This window comes from Staurois parvus, unplaced genomic scaffold (genome assembly GCF_062004578.1).
Source record: "Staurois parvus isolate SC_StPar_1 unplaced genomic scaffold, SC_StPar_1.0 ptg000176l, whole genome shotgun sequence".
NCBI classification, from domain to species: domain Eukaryota; kingdom Metazoa; phylum Chordata; class Amphibia; order Anura; family Ranidae; genus Staurois; species Staurois parvus.
The window spans coordinates 705,544-722,815 of record NW_028317972.1 but is presented as its reverse complement, the minus strand read 5'-3'; the positions used below and the strand labels follow the sequence as shown (position 1 = coordinate 722,815).

The window sequence follows — 17,272 nt, the reverse complement described above, 5'->3', positions numbered from 1 at the left end:
ATCATACCGCTAGGGAGGTTAATGAGCCTTATTTCACAAATTCCAGAAATCAGGATCATCAGAACACAGCCTTTTTTCCACTTTATACTCCAAATTGTTAAGTCTGGGAGGTTCCTCCAATAATCACCCATGATGAGAATGGTAGCCAGGATCAGAATATATATTCCTCTCCATAGTTACATAGAAAGAAATTCGCTCCAACTGTGTATTACCAAAGGTAAACAATTTTAATAAGCCAAAATATTGCACTTACAACATTCCAAAAATAGTGACGCTTTATTTAAAATAGCCTTTCAGTGAGACAGATATCGCAGGTGCTCTCACCACCTCCGGATCTGCCAGACAGAATGCCGTCTCGTCACTTCCGGTTGCATATCTGCGTCACTACCAGTCCGCTGCACAGTCACACCCTGACTTGTTTCGTCGTACTTGACTTAATCATAGGGGGTGTTGATTGCCTGCGATTTTGCAGCAATTTCACCACCTTTTAGGGTGCTCTTTCATAGGTCATGTAACTAAAAAAAACCACATAAGTACGTGTTTTTGATGGGTTTTCAATGCATTTCAGGCCTGGTTCACACCAATGCAGTTTACGTGTGCATTTTTTATGCATTTTTTAACCACTTGCCCTCTAGAGGATTTACCTCCTCTTCCTGACCAGGCCATTTTTTCTGTTACAGTGCTGCGTTACTTTAACTGACAATTGCGTGGTCTTGCAACGCTACACTTAAATGAAATTTACATCCTTTTTTCCCACCAAAAGAGCTTTCTTTTGGTGGTATTTGATCGCCTGTGTGTTTTTTATTTTTTGCGCTATAAACAAAAAAAGACCGACAGTTTTGAGAAAAAAACAATATTTTTTGCTATAAAACATGTCCAATAAAAAAATTTTAAAAATCAAATTTGGTCATAAATTTAGGGCAAAATGTATTCTGCTGCATGTCTTTGCTAAAAAAAAAATCCCAATACATTTAAATGAATTGGTTTACGTGAAAGTTATAGCATTTACAAATGGTGGTATATTTTTTTTTTTACTAGGCGATCAGTGATTTAAAATGGGACTGCGGCGGGCATTCTAACACTCGGGGGAACTGACTTGGTGTCACTGACATCCCCAATGACACCAATACAGTGATCAGTGCTAATAATGAGCACTGACACTGTACTAATGGCACTGGGCAGGAAGGGGTTAACATCTGGGCGATCAAAGAGTTAACTGAGTGCTATTTCACGTTATATGCTGTGTGTGCTTTCAACTGTAAGCACACTGCTTTGTAGCTGTAAAAAGCAGTGAGCAGGAGCTGACAGGGGAGAGAGCTGTATTGTTTACATACAGTTCTCTCCCGTTGGTAATACTCTGTGATCACCGGGTGCCGGTGAGTAATCACCAGCCGGGATCCAGTTATTGACAGCCAAAGCAACGCACAGTGGCGCATATATATATATATATATATGATTTTGCACACCCATGCCGCACTGTAGCAGTTTTGCAATTTATTTATTTATTTTTGGCCAACTTGTTGCTGGGAAGAGTAAAATTGCAAACCACATAAAAAAACGCAGCACATGCCTTTTATGTGTTTTTGCTGCATTTTCGATGCATTTCAGACCTGTTACACAGCAATGCAGTTTGCGCTTTGTCTGTTTTGCAGTGCGTTTTCCGGTTTTGCACGCACATTTTTGATGCATTTCTTGATGCGTTTTGCATTTTTTTAAATTTTCTTTTTGGCCAACTTGTTGCTGGTCAGATTAAAAATGCAAAAACGCATCAAACATGCAACTTGGGCGTTTTGATGCATTTTTACTGCGTTTTCTATGCATTTCAGGTCTGGTTCACACCAATGCAGTTAGCATTTTGTCTGTTTTGTATATTTGCACGTACATTTTTTATGCATTTTTTTGATGAGTTTTGGGGGGACCAACTTGTTGCTGGACAGATAAAAATGCAAAATGCATCAATAACGCGGCAAATGCGTGAAAACGTGTAAAAAACGCACTACGTGCATTTTCTTCAGTGTCTTCATTGAAGTCTATTGAACCAAAAAATGCAACATTTTTCATTTAGAAAAGTCCCTGACCCTTTCCAAAAACGCAGCAGCTCAAAAAATCATAGATGTGAACGTGGCCCATAGGCAACCATGCTAAACGGACTGTAGTGCATTTCTCAATGGGGAGGTGCGTTTTTGATGCATTTTGTTTCTCAACTTGCCAAACATGCAGCAAGAAGGATTTTTAACACCGCAAGGGAAGCACAACATACCAGTGTAAAGATACACATTGAATTTAAAGGGATACATTTTTCTTGAGTTTTTCTTGTGTCTTTTTTCTAATGGAAAAGCGCTGCAAAAACCGCTCAGTGTGAAAGCAGTCTACTGACCGAAAGGTGCTGAAAATAAATTCATATTCATTTAAATTCATGATGTTAATTAAAAAGCCGAGTATAATACAATTATATATAAAAATATATATTTTTAAAAAATTGTGCATTTCAGTTTTGGTTTTCGCCAAATGCATCCTGAATTTTCGGTTTCAGTGCACCACTCTCCTGCCCAGGCCTACATGTCCCATGAGGCATTGTTCCTCACACATTCATATTCACAAGTTCTCAGGCACTTACTGGCATGTATGAACAGTGTACTGAGCTGTATGTGTGCTGTGTATACTGACATAAAAACAATAATGCATTCTGTATGTAGGCCAACAAATTGACTGACCAACTAATCGATTATGAAAATAGTTAACTATTTTCATAATTCATTATAAATGATTATGTTGATTAGTTGTTTCAGCCCTAGTTATATCAACTGGTTAAATCAAGCTCACAGCTGCTGCAATGAAGTGCTTTCTGAAAAAGGTGATCGGGTGGCTCTAGAGCCATTCGGTCACTTTTATTGGGCTGTCAAAGTGCGCCCCTTCCCATCGGCAGTACCCACAGTGGTTCCCAAGCTTTCTTGTTCCACCGGGGAGCCCAGGACCACAGAAAACAGCTTTGTCAGTGAGAACAAGAGGAACTCTAGGAATATCTATTCTTCCTCCTGTAACTAATGGCCCCAGAAGCGATGTGTATTATGTGACTTTCGGGAGTCACAGCTATCATTTCTTGGCTACTGTAGCCAAGAAGGCAGGTATTCAAATATGATCTGTGTTTGAATAGCTACATTGGACATTGGGGGGTCTAATAGTACCCTTCACTTGCCCTTGCTATCATATATGGATAACTTGATATAGTTTAAAAACTTGTTAAATTATGTAGAATTAAAAAAAAAAAATTATAATTTAAAGCACGCCCATCACCACCACACACACCCCATATTAAAAGCATCATGTAGGGCGATCACATGAATGTAAACATCAATGGCTCCACACATGTATGGTATTTTCGGGAACATCTGTACGGCATTTTAATAGTAATTAAAATATTTAATTTGTTTTAACAAAAAATTGTGTTTTCATTTTATTTATTTCCATAAAAAATCCCACCAAAATCCTCAGCACTAAGCCTATGATGTTCTTAATCCCGCCTGGCTTCACTGTACGAGCTTTGCTGCTGGCCTCTGGATAGGGTTCTCCCAGCACCCTGGGCTCTACCACTTCTCAATAAACACAGGACTCCCTCCAGTCCCTCTATGCTCGCTAGTCACCTCAGCTCTATTGGCCTCTTCAGACTCACATGGCTGTCCTGACCTTCCCAGTGCTTTGGGCAAGACGTCCCCTTCAATACAGGGTCTTTGCTCCTGAGAATGGAGCACAGCTGGAGCACGCCGCCACCACACTTTGGCTCTCTCTCCAAATGGCAGCAACTGCCCTGTGCTATCCTCAGATCTGGCTTCCTACACACCTTTGCACTCATACAGACTGCAGCAAATAGTACAGCCCAGACACAGGATTGAAGGTTCCTTTCCACCCAAGACACTTTGGAACCTTCAAACTCCAGGCCCTGATCCGGGATTACAAGAAAGCTTACAGAGTTTTCTGCACTCACAATTAACACGCCAGAGCCTCTCAAACTGTATCTTTGAGAATCCTGTTTCCTTTTTACATACATTTACCAAAACTCTCACAGCGGCAGGGCCTCGCACTGTCACAGTGGCCAGTGAGGAGAATGCACCCCTTACAGTGGGGGTCAAAATGCTACCTTTAAGGACAGCTAAAAAGATTATTGGTGTCATGACATTGGCTCTTTCGAGTTGCATTGGCCCCAGATCTATGCAAACACCTTCAGATGGGAGTTCAATTAGCTACAGCTCAAGGAATCCTTATCAACAGAACATACCTAATATACAAAGCATGACTAAAGTAACCGGTGCAAATCTATAGCTCCATACTATCCAGTTCTAAATTCCCACAGTGCTGCAATTTCTCTGTCTGTCAAACATGCTTCACAAATGTGTGTCAAAGGCAAAATGCATATACTGTACAGGGAGAGAGATGAAGGTAAATATTTTATAAACATGCAAAGAAATTATGCAACCAAAGAAAACAACATAACGCTGATACACCCGACAACATACTTTAAAGTGATATTAAACACTTTGAACAGCTGAATCGAATCACTGAGTACGCAGCTTCCACATCTTTTAATATTTGTCTATGCTTTAATTTAAGCTGATGCCATGACCACTTCCCCAGGTTTTTTGTTTCAGGGTGTCTCCTTTCTCTTGCAGCATCCTGTGGAGCCACCCATACATTCAGGAACTAGAACTGCGTCTCCGTGCAGTGTGTACATCAATAGAAACACAGCTTCACAGCCTAGGGTGGTAAGGCACTTCCATGACATTTCATACTTGTCCTGCCTTCTGCATACCGAGGCCTCATTCAGACCTTTATGTTCCACAAACGCACGCAGAAATTTGCGTTCATGCGCATTTGCGGTTAAACACAAAAACAGGCATCACGCTTACCATGCAATTCTTAAATGCACCTGAAACCCAGGTAGTAGCCACGTGATAAAATGTGCAAAGCTTACTTGGAAAAAAAAAAAAGTGCAGGAGCTACTTTGGCGTGTTTGTTGCACATAGGGCAGCCTATTCAAGTGAATAGGCTGCCTTATGCTGTTGCACGACAAATGTGCTAATAAAAAAAAAAAAAATTTGCACAGATGTGACCAGGGCCTAACAGGTGAATTTGGGGTTGCACTTTCCACTGTTCACTCTTTCCTATTAAGACTGGAAGTTCAGGGAAGCTGCACTGAGAGAGCAGGGGCTAGTAGCAATTAAAGTTGTAAACCTTATCCTGGAGTAAAGATATTACCAGATAGTTTACTCAAAAATGTTTATTTTATTGTGTTCAGTGTATTAAGCTAAAAATTGCTAAGGGTTTAGTACTATTTTAAATGCTGTTATAAACTGTTCATACATCAAAGATGCAGAGTTCTTGAAACAGGTTATAGGGTTGTTTACAGAACACTGGGCATAGCTACGCCACAAAACAGATATTGGACGGAAAACTGCAAAAATGATTTTATATATTGCTGATATGACTTTATCCTGTATGCCATCTCTTTATATACAAGATAGAAGCCTAAAGGTAAGCATGACAGACCAACAACTAGCAATTTCAGACTGAGACAAGCAGTATATAAACTGATTCTTTGTTTGTGATGGGCAGATATTTTTTCATTTTTTGAAGAAATTCTGAGAGCAGCCGTACACTTTCTGCCCTCTCCTAGAGAGATGGATGTGACGCGTAAGTAATGTATGGCTCATCCCAATAGCTAATGGAATGTTTGGTGATCGATGTTGCAGAGATTTTCAAACAAGCGTTGGGAACTTTGTAAATATGTCAAGATTAATCAGAAACTTGTTCAGCTGAGCGACTTGTGAGCTCGTCGCTGTGGTGACAGTTCACTGTACAAACACACATCCAAACGGAAAGAGATTAGACTTCAAAACCACAAACCTCCCTATTTTTTCCTCTGTACTAGAATCATGTCTGAAAAGCCAGCCTGGAACACGCCTTCCTCCCCGCAATACAGCCGCATGCAAGGTGAGGGTGAGAGTCTATTGTCTTTATAATGTTTTTTTTTTAGATAAAAGTAGGATCGGAATTCCCCAACAGCAGATAGATTCAGCAGAAGAGAGTTATAGAGCAGAAGAGCAGAGTCCACCATCAATGCAAAGAATTTCAGAACAGGAAAGTTAAACACTGGAGAAAGAAGTCCTTCAGCAGTATGAAGTATGATAGAAGAGGATAGTAGATAGCAGAAGGAGCAGAGTCCTCCAGCAGCCCAGGGTATTTCTGGAGGGGCAGAGTTCTGTGGTGGCAGGAGCAGAGTCCTCCATCAATGCTAAGAATTTCAGAACAGGAGAGTTAAACATTGGAGAAAGAAGTCCTTCAGCAGTACAAAGTATGATAGAAGAGGAGAGTAGATAGCAGAAGGAGCAGAGTCCTCCAGCAGCCCAGGGTATTTCTGGAGGGGCAGAGTTCTGTAGTGGCAGGAGCAGAGTCCTCCAGCATACACAAGCATTTCAGCAGACAAGAGTTAGCGGAAAGAGCACAGTGCCCCAGCAGCAAAGAGTATTTGTCCCAAATGATTAGTGCCTCCAGCTATAGCCTTCAGCACTAATCATTGTGTTCTGCCAGCAGGCAAGGCTCCCCACTGACAGAACACAATAGTGCTGTAGGAGGGATTCTTTCATCAACACTGACTGTGTTGATTGGGGAATTGAGCCATTTTCTTTCTTTCCACCCATTGCGTAATCTATGTACGGCTTTAGACAGCAGAAGGAACAGGCCCTCCAGCAGCGCAGAGTATTTCAGGAGAGGAGAAGGAGTTTAAAATAAAGAGTAAAGTCCTACATTGTGTAATTGACTCAGAATATGATTTAACATCTACATTAAAAGAATGTCTGGGAAGTTTCTGCCATGTTTTCTGTGGAATAAACATTTCATGACCTGCGGTTTGCTTTTAGATGGCCCCAAATCCCTACTGGCTAGCACTGTGTTCTAATTTGAGGGTTTTTTTCCTCTAGATGTCTCCCGGGCGTGGGATAGCCTCATGGAAGCTAAACACGTAGTGAGTAAAAAAAAAAAAAAATGTCTCTTTTGCTTATAGCAGATAATCAGATTCTATATCCAGGTGTCACTGCTTACACAGGTTTACACTTCTGGTTTCTTTTCTACATTTTTTGTAAGGAAACAAATTTATTATAATCTGCTGTTAAACTTATTTTATTGTACTGGACTGAAATAGGTAAAGTACAGCAATACATAGCATCTGTTTAGAATGTTTTTGTTGTTTTAACTATAGAAATCTAAAATCTAATTGGTTGATTTAAGATGGAAAATGAGCTTTATTTCTCTAGTCTTATTTTGTCAAAGAAAGGGTTGATTTATTTGCAGTAATATTTTGGAATATTTACAACTTTTTTGTGCCTCTGTTTCGAAGCATACATAAGTGTATCATTGAAAATGTCATGAAAATGAAAAGCTTGTCTCTGAAGACGCATACCAAGCTTGCACTGCTCTCTATAAGTTGTGCTATCATTTAGCAGAATGTAAGGCAGTGGGTGGGCACTAATGCAATTTTTAAGGGTGTCTGGTACTGCAAGGTAGAGTAGCTGCTCCCCTATTGCAATGAAAAGAAGTAAAAATGTTAAAAGGTATCTGGATGTATAATGTAACTTCCCAGGGTATTTTTCAAACCTCCATTTTACTACTAGAGGACGCTGATGGGGGCAAAAAAGCAGCTCTGAAGTTGGGTTAAACGAATAGCTCATCTACCAAAGCACCCAGAGACAGCTTCTTTCTGTACAGCAGAGGAGGCATAAAACAGATGCAGGAGGCTTTATTGTCAAATCCTCCAATCCAGACTAATAAGGCAAGCAATGCCATTTACTATTTTCAGGTTGCAGAGACTGGACCATATAAATGATGTACACTTATAAGCGCAATTATTCTATAAGTAGTGATACTTGGGGGGGGGGGGGGGGGGGGTTGCCAATCAGTTTCCGGATTTTATTGTCATAGCTTAAACAGAGGTTGTAAAGGCTTAAGGATATTTACTTTGGAGGCCAATGGAGAGAGGGCTTCCCTTGCGGCTAAGATCCGGACTCCCCTGAGAGTGGGACAGCGGGAGTCAGGTCCAAAGTTTTGCAGGTCGCCTGTAGGAGTGCTGGTTGGTGGTCCACTCAGGAGCACAGCTGGTGCACGGAGATAGGTCTGCAGACTGGAGGCGCCTGTGCGTGGTATGCAAGCCTTCCAGGATTTGGATGTTTGTTGGTTAGTCAGTTCGAGCCAAGGTCAGGTACCGGGTGGTGAACAGAACAGACGTGGTCAGGTGGGATAGCCGAGGTCATGCACGGAGGAGGGAGAGAGAGAGAGAGAGTATCCGTTAGTCAAGCCGAGGTCAGATCAGGGGGTCAGTAGAGCAGAGAGCTCCAAGTACAAGCCGGGTCGGAATCAGAAAGTTGCAGGAAACAGGAACAAACCACGGGGAGCTAGAGATCATCCAGAAACCAGAGGAAGTGATGAGTCTCCTTATAAAGGCCGTCTGGCACCAGACTGAGGCTGAGGTGTTCTTCTGTGGTCATGTAGAGTATTGGCAGAAACACCAGAACTTCTGCTGTGGACAGGACCCTGACAGTGCCCCCCCCCCCCCAAAGGGCAGCCTCCGGATGCCCACCTGTGCCATCTTTTCAGGATACTTGAAATGAAACTCTTGGAGAAGCCTTGGGCATGTATATTCCCTTTTAGTTCCCAGAAACTTTCTTCAAGTGGGTACCCCTTCCATCTGACCAGGTACTGGATCTGTCTTCCCCGCCTTCTGCAGTCTAGAATTGCTTCAACCTCGTATTCCGTCTCCTCCCCAACTGTTATTGGCGGAGGAGGTGGTTCTACTCTCCCTGGAAAAGGATCAGGAACAGCTGGCTTGAGTAGGGAGACGTGAAAAACTGGGTGGATCTTGTATGATTCCGGAAGAGACGGCTCAAAAGCGACAGGATTTATTTCCCTTTTGATCTGGAAAGGGCCAATGTACCTTGGACCCAACTTACATGACGGGCAGGGGAGTTTTAGATTGGCTGCTGATAGCCAAACTTTGTCTCCAATCTTCAGGGGAGGATTTCCTCTCTGTTTCCTGTCGTAGTGTTTCTTATAATTGACCTGGGATTTCAGTATAGACTCTCGGAGGACTTTGCAGTTGTTCTGTAGCATGGAGAGTCTGTCCTGTACTGCGGGTACCGAAGCTTCGGGAATGGTGTCAGGTATGGAGGAAGGGTGGAATCCATATTTGGCCCAAAATGGCGACTGGTTGGTGGCAGAATGGACTGAGTTGTTATAGGCAAACTCTGCCAATGGGAGCAGGGATGCCCAATCATCCTGGGAGAAAGTAGAGAAGCACCATAAGTATTGCTCCAAAGTCTGGTTTGTGCTCTCCGTTTGCCCGTTACTCTGGGGATGGTAGGCAGACGATAGGCAGAGTTCTATGTTCAGGGCCTTGCAGAGGGCTCTCCAGAACCTTGAAGTAAACTGCACCCCTCGGTCTGAGACAATATCACTGGGCAGACCATGCAACCTGACAATCTCTATGATGTAGGTCAGTGCAGTCTCTGGCGCAGATGGAGTATCCACCATTGGTAAGAAGTGGGCCATCTTGGATAGCCGATCCACTACTACCAGAATGGTAGTAAACCCCTCAGAGGGTGGTAAGTCCACAATGAAGTCCATTGCGACCCTCTCCCAGGGACGATCAGGAATGGGCAGGGGCCTCAGTAACCCCCAAGCCTTGGTTTTGTCTCCCTTGTTACATAGACACCATGTGCATGATTTCACATAAGCTCTACAGTCTTGATTCACGTTGGGCCACCAAAAGGATCGCTCGATTAGTTCCATTGTTTTACGGGCTCCAAAGTGTCCAGCCCGTTGATGATCATGGAAGGCCCTGAAAACTTGAGATCTTACTTTTTGGGGCACAAAGATCTTATCCTTGTGCCAAAGAAGGCCATCCTGCCTTCTTAAGGAGTCTCGTTTGGGTTCAGGACATAGTGCAGAGGCTTGCTTGATCAAAGATTTTAGGCTGGGTTGGATCAGCAAAAAATTTTGGGCTGACAAGATGGTGTTTGGGGGAGAAGGCTCCTCTGGGTCTGGGAACATACGGGAAAGAGCATCTGCCTTCCCGTTCTTGGATCCTGGGCGGTAGGTTATGTGGAAATTGAATCTGGAGAAGTATAGGGCCCATCTAGCCTGCCGAGGTCTTAGGCGCTTGGCAGATCTTAGATACTCCAGGTTTTTATGATCCGTGAAAATCATAATTGGATGACTAGCTCCTTCCAAGAGGTATCTCCATTCTTCGAAGGCTATCTTGATCGCTAAAAGTTCCCTATCACCCACATCGTAGTTCCTTTCAGCTTGGCTCAGTTTCCTAGAACAAAAGGCTATTGGGTGAAGCAGAGCCTTTGGGCCCTGGCGCTGGGAGAGTACGGCCCCTGTAGCAACTTCAGATGCATCCACCTCCAGGATGAAGGGAAGTGTTGGTTCTGGATGCTGTAACACCGGAGCGGAAGTGAACTGACCTTTTAACTGCTCGAATGCTCTTTGAGCTTCGTGGCTCCAGCAGAAACGTGTATGCTGGCGAGTGAGTTGGGTAATAGGGGCAATGATGGTAGAAAAGCCCTTAATAAATTTTCGATAGAAATTGGCGAAGCCCACAAATCTTTGGACCCCTTTCCTGTTTGAAGGTGCAGGCCATTCCAGGATAGCCGATACTTTCTGAGGGTCCATGGAGATTCCCTCAGTGGAAATTATGAGCCCCAGGAACTGAATGGACTGCTTTTCAAACTCGCACTTCTCTGCCTTCGCGTACAAGCCATGCATCCTTAGAGTGTTTAGCACCTTCCTAACATGATCCCAATGGAGTTCCAGTGAAGCAGAGAAAATCAGGATATCGTCCAGGTAGACAAAAAGGTCAAGGTACTCTCTAAAGATGTTGTTTACAAAGTGTTGAAACGTAGCAGGGGCATTACACAGCCCAAACGGCATCACTAGGTACTCAAAATGTCCAAAGCCCGTTCTGAAGGCGGTCTTCCACTCATCACCCTCCCTTATACGTACTAAATTGTAGGCCCCCCGTAAGTCCAACTTAGTAAACACTCGGGCTGTTCAGAATCTCTGGAATAACTCGGGCACAAGAGGAAGAGGATACCGATTTTTAATGGTAATTTTGTTAAGCTCTCGGTAGTCAATGCAGGGTCTGAGAGACCGATGTTTCTTCTCAACAAAGAAAATACCAGCCCCAGCAGGGGAAGAAGAGAGGCGGATGAATCCTTTAGCGAGGTTCTCGTCTAAGTAATGTCGGAGGGCTTCTAGTTCTAGCACGGACAATGGGAAAATTCATCCAAATGGTATTTCTGCCCCTGGAAGTAACACTATTGGGCAGTCGTAAGACCGATGAGAGGGCAGCGTGTCAGCCTTCTTTTTATCAAACACATCAAGAAAGTCGTGGTAGATAGCGGGAACTGATTGACTGGCCTCTGGTGAAGGTTGAACTGAGAGACATATGGAAGAGTTGGTGGAAGCAGGGGCACCACAGTGTTGCAGACAATAGTCCGATGAAAAGATGATTTCCTTCTTGGGCCAATTTTTTTATTTTTTTTTTAATTTAAATATTTATAAATTTTTCATGTTATTACAAATATCCATAAAAGGAGACATATCGCATATAAATAAACATACATAACATTTCTACATTTCCCCTTCTAAGAACTCTTTTCTTTCCCAACCCTCCCACCCCCTTCCCACCCCCCCTCCCCCCACCTCCCCCTCTGCAAGCTCTAACCTACTCCAATCTCTCGAGACCTACTAACTTTGGATAACGTCCTAGTTTATAATTTTCTATATTTCTCTTTCAATCCTGATTTTTCCCACTTTTCCCATCTCGTATAATATACTCCCATTCTATCTTCCTGCATATGGTACGATTTTTCCATTCTACCAATCTGGTTTACTCTGTTAATCCAGTCTTCCTCCTGCGGAACCTCTGTTTTCTGCCAAAACTTGGGTATCAAACCTTTTGCCACATTTAAATAGTACCATACACCTGATTCTTTGTATTTATTTACTGATGTCTCAACATTATGTAGGAGGCACATCGTTGGGTCTAACCCTATGTCATTTCCAGTTATTTTTTCAATCAATTTAACTATAGTCTTCCAAAAAGCTTGAATTTTCGGACATTCCCACCATATGTGAAACACCGTGCCTATCTCTCCACATCCTCTCCAACACATTTTTGATTTTTCCCCACTCATCTTATGCTCAATACTTGGTGTAATGTGCCATCGTGTAACACACTTATAGTTAATCTCAACCTCTCTCATACTAATGTTCTCGTGTATCAATCTAAATATCTTTTTCTGTTTATCCTCATCTAACACTACTTCCATATCTCTTTCCCATTTTGTTATAAAAATTGACTTTGTGTTTGTGTCTAATTCTGTGAGTATTCTATAAATTTTTGCAATACCGTGCTTCCCATCCCTACGTGTTTCTAACAGTCTTTCAAACATATTCCACTCCTGTTTTAATCTCAGGGGTTTCGGGAGATTTCCAATAAAACATTTTAATTGATGGTATTTCCACTCATCTATTCTAGTGAAAATATCTCCCTTCTTCTCTTTTAATTCTTTAAATGATCTCAATTCCCCCTCAACCAGAACATCTCTCAATTGGATATCTTCCTTTTTAAACCATCTCCCTGATATTTTATCTTTTCCTGGAGAAAAGTACTCAGTGTTTGCAAGAGGCATTAATATGGAACTGAATTCCCATTTCATGTTTTTGTGTAAATTATCCCATACCCTTAAAACATTTAGGGTGTAAATACTTGTGCTTTCCTTAATTCCTCTAAACTGTGCTGGAACCCATATCATCTTACTCAGTCTAATTCCACTAAGATCATTTTCAATTTTTACCCAACTTTTCCCCTTATGGTTAAATGTCCAATCATATATTCTTGCTAAAACTACTGCTTTATAGTATCTCTTGACGTCTGGCAGACCCATTCCCCCGTTCTCTTTAATCCTACTTAGTGTTTCATATGATATTCTCGGTTTTTTATTCTTCCATATATATCTTGTTAATATTTTTTTTATTATCCTAAAGAAAGCCTCTGGAATTTTGATTGGTACCATTTGAAATCTATACAATATTTTAGGTATAATTACCATTTTGACTAGGTTTACACGTCCTATCCATGATGGATTTCCTCCTTCTAATGTTTTTAATTCTTCCCTGATCTCATTTATCAAAGAAATATAGTTTAATCTATATAAATGCTTAGATGAGACAGTGAGTTTTATTCCTATGTATTTTATATCTTTTTCTCTCCATATAAAGGGGAATTCTTTTTGTAGCTTTTCTTTTTCGCTCTTTGGTATATTAATGTTCAGAATCTCTGTTTTTGTTGGATTAATTTTTAGGTTTGATAGTTCACCATACTCCTTCAGGATCTTCATTATATTTGGGAGTGTTATTCGGGGATTCCCCACGTAAAACAATAAGTCGTCCGCAAAGGCCGCTACTTTATGTTCTATAGTTTCTATCTGAATTCCCTTTACTGCTCCACTATTCCTTATTATTGACAACAGAGGTTCCAATGACAAAACATATAATAAAGGGGACAGTGGGCAGCCCTGTCTTGTTCCATTAGACATCCCAATGGGGTCTGATCTCTCCCCATTTACCGTAATGATTGCGGTGGGCTCCCTATATAATTTACTTATCCACTCACGCATTCTATCTCCTATCCCCAGCACTTCTAAATTATCCATCATAAAGCCCCAGTCCACTCTATCAAATGCCTTCTCTGCATCAATTGACAAGAGCACCACCGGGGCTTTCCCTTTTCTACTTTTCTGAATAAGCATCAGGGTTCTCAAGCCGTTATCTCTACCCTCTCTTCCTGGTACAAAGCCCACCTGATCTCCATGAATCCAATCAGACATTAGATCTTTCAACCTGTTTTCTAGGACCTTTGCATATAACTTGGTATCAGTATTCAATAATGAAATTGGTCTATAACTGGAGCACTGAGAAGGATCTTTTCCCTCCTTGTGAATAAGTACTACATGGGCCTGTAAAGATTCTCTCCTCACCTCCATCCCACCTCCCAGAGCATTCATATACTTCTTCAACTTGGGTAGCAGTAATTCACTATATTTTTTATAGTACTTAACTGTAACCATCCGGTCCTGGGCTTTTTCCTCCCCCTGTACTTCTTAATGCTGCTTTGATTTCTTCCTGGGAAATTTCAGCGTCCAAGGAGTTCAACTGTGCTTCACTTAGTTTTGGTAATCCCGCATTTTTTAAATATATCTTCCTTTTTTCGTTAATACCCTCTCTAGTTTCCTTTAGTGAGTCTTGGGGACTAATATTATACAACTTTCTATAATACTCCGTGAACACTTTAATAATCTCTTTAGTTGAGTGGGCCAACTCCCCCTTAGGACTTTTTATCTTTTCTATATAGTTCCTCTTTTTCTTTTTATTCAGAGCTCTCATTAAGTATTTTCCCGGTCTGTCTCCCCATCTATATCTCTCACTTAAAACTTTGTTATATACTCTTCTCTTCTCCTCTTCCATCAACATCTCTAACTCATCTTTTTTTCCCATTGACTTCTGTCTTGTTTCTTTTGTTATTTTCTTCTTATATATCTGCTCCAAGTCCAATATTTCTTTTAGAAGCCCACTAACTCTCTCTCTTCTTTCTTTTTTCTTCCTTGCTCCAGCCGCAATCAAAACTCCTCTTATATATACCTTATGGCTCTCCCAAACTGTAGCTATCGATACTTCCTCTGTTTCATTCTCCTTAAAATATACCTTAATCTCTTTCCCGATCTTCTGAGCTATATCCTCATCCAGAAGAAGAGCCTCATTTAACCTCCACCCTAAACCTCCAGTCCACCGTCTTCCCCATCCCATTTTCATTACGACAGGAGCGTGGTCCGAGAACGTTCTTGTCTCTATTTCTATTTTAACCAAAAGTTCAATGAGTTGATGGTCTATTAAAATGTAATCTAGTCTCGAGTATATCTCATGTGCGTTAGAGAAGAAGGTATAGTCTCTGTCTTTCATATGCATTATTCTCCAAGTGTCCACTAGTTGGTACTCGTGGATCACTTTTTTCAGAGCTCTCAGAGACCTACCACCCTCTCTCTGCACAGAAGAGGTTGCATCCTTTTGTGGGTCCATACAGAAATTTAAATCTCCTGCTACTATCAACCGCCCTTTTTTAAATTCTATCAATTTTTTCAGCAGACCCTTCATATACATCTCCGGTTTCTTATTGGGGCAATATATATTGGCTAATGTACACTCAATTCCCTGTAGTTTACCTTTCAAGAATAAGAATCTCCCCTCAGGATCGGTCCTTCTATCCTCCAACTCAAATCTCGTATTTTTTGCCAATCCTATTGCAACCCCTTTTGCTCTTTTAATTGGAGAGTCAGCGTAATACCATGTTGGGTAATATTTAGATTTTAATTTCACATTTGTCTCTATCTCAAAATGTGTCTCCTGTAAAAATACCACTGACGTTGCCCTATGATGTAGCTCTTTAAACAACTTAAATCTTTTCCCGGGACAATTCAACCCATTCACATTATAGGTTATAAACTGTATTTCTTCCATCCTTATTTCACTCTATCTCTCTTCCAATTCGCCTCTTCCTCTTTGTTCCTACTATCATGCAGAGTATTAACCCAGTAGCCCCTCCCCTCCCTCCCTCCAACCCGACCCCCGTCTCCCCCCTCCAACCCAACCCCCATCCCCCCCTCCCTGCCCCCTCCCATCACCCTCCCCCCTTTCCCCCTACCCCTTTTTAGGCTTGTAGAGTGCCTACTAATCATTTGTGGGACCATTCCCACCCTTGATTTAAGACTTTGGGGTTGACCTCCGCCCATGGACGGCTCTCCTCTCCTCCATCCTCCCCAGTTTCCCTCTCTCTAACAACTTGACCCCAGAAGAAATACCCTATTTTCATAAGGGGGGGTAAATGGGAAGAGAAAGAGAGGGCGAGAGGAGAAAAAAAAAAATTCAAAGTCCCTATTTCTCCCCTCACTCTCTCCCTCGCCCCAAGCCCTCCTCCCTTCCTCCCCTGACCCGCTGCCAGTCCTCTTTTCTTATGTCTTCTAAATCTCCTTTTTCTTCTTCCCATCCTTCTATCTCCATTCTTTGCAAGTCCAGTCTCTCACAAAAATCTCTCAGTTCCTCCGAAAATCTCAGGTAGGCTGTGACTCCGTTTCTCCATCCAATTAGGCATTCTGGGGTTCCCCATCTATACTGCACTTTCTGCTTTCTCATTTGCTCCAATAAAGGTCTCAGGGATCTTCTTCTCCATAGGGTCTCTGGTGTTAAGTCTGCATAAATTTGGATATCTATATCTCTATATTTAATTATTGATCTTCCTTTAATCTTCCTCCAAATCTTATCTTTGTCCCCAAATTTTTGGAATTGAACAACTGTATCTCTCGGTCTCTCCTTCCCCGTGATCTGTTTGAACTTTCCTATTCTGAACACTCCATCCAGTTTAGTCACTTCTGATTCCGCTCTGTCCATTATGGAGTTTAAAATTTTACTAACTAGTTCATACAATGATTCCCCTTTTACAGACTCTGGGATTCCTCGTACCCTAAGATTACTCCTTCTTTCCTTATTCTCTTGTACCTCCATCCTATAAAGAAGTTTTTTCTGAATATAGTCCATATTTGTTATCTTCCTTTCTAGTTTAACAATGGTTTGGGCCTGATTCTTAACTTTCTCCTCTGTTTCCTCCACTCTCAACAACAGATGCCCCAAGTCATTCCGAATAGTTGTCATTTCTTGCTTTATCATTTTCTCCAAACTTTGAAACATTTCTATCATCTCTTTCTTATTTGGTACTTGTAATTCTTTGTAATCAGATTCTTTTTTCTCAAGCCTTTCCACCGTTGGTTGGCTACAGCTGCTATTCATGCCCAGTGATAATCTTGGGCTATTTCCCAAACTGGTTTCCATTTCACCTTTTTCACTAGCGCCTTGGGGCCTTTCTGGAGTAATGTTTCCTTGAGAAGTATATTTCTTGATCGTACCCGTTTGGGACCCTTTGAGCCCTGCTCCTTTAACTCCTTTATTCTTCATATCCTCTATGGGTCTTGTTTTCTTCTATGATCACTATACACGTGTATGTCAAATGTCACTAGCTTGTTAACCCAGCCTTGCCTTGCTATATTTCCTTTTACTTTACTTTTCTGGGTCTCCTTAATCCTCTTCTCTTCTCCACCTCTTCTTGACCCTTGGG

The 17,272-nt window shown here is 41.8% G+C and overlaps 1 protein-coding gene across 1 annotated transcript in view; it reads left to right on the top strand.

Moving 5' to 3' along the window:
• Positions 1-5,672: 5,672 nt before the first annotated feature.
• The window catches only part of CCDC187 (coiled-coil domain containing 187), a 141,798-nt gene continuing 130,198 nt past the window's right edge, over positions 5,673-17,272 (top strand). The window contains 4 exon segments of the mRNA XM_089677075.1: positions 5,673-5,685; positions 5,813-5,902; positions 5,905-5,985; positions 6,972-7,015. Coding sequence (XP_089533201.1) covers positions 5,673-5,685; positions 5,813-5,902; positions 5,905-5,985; positions 6,972-7,015 — 228 coding nt within the window.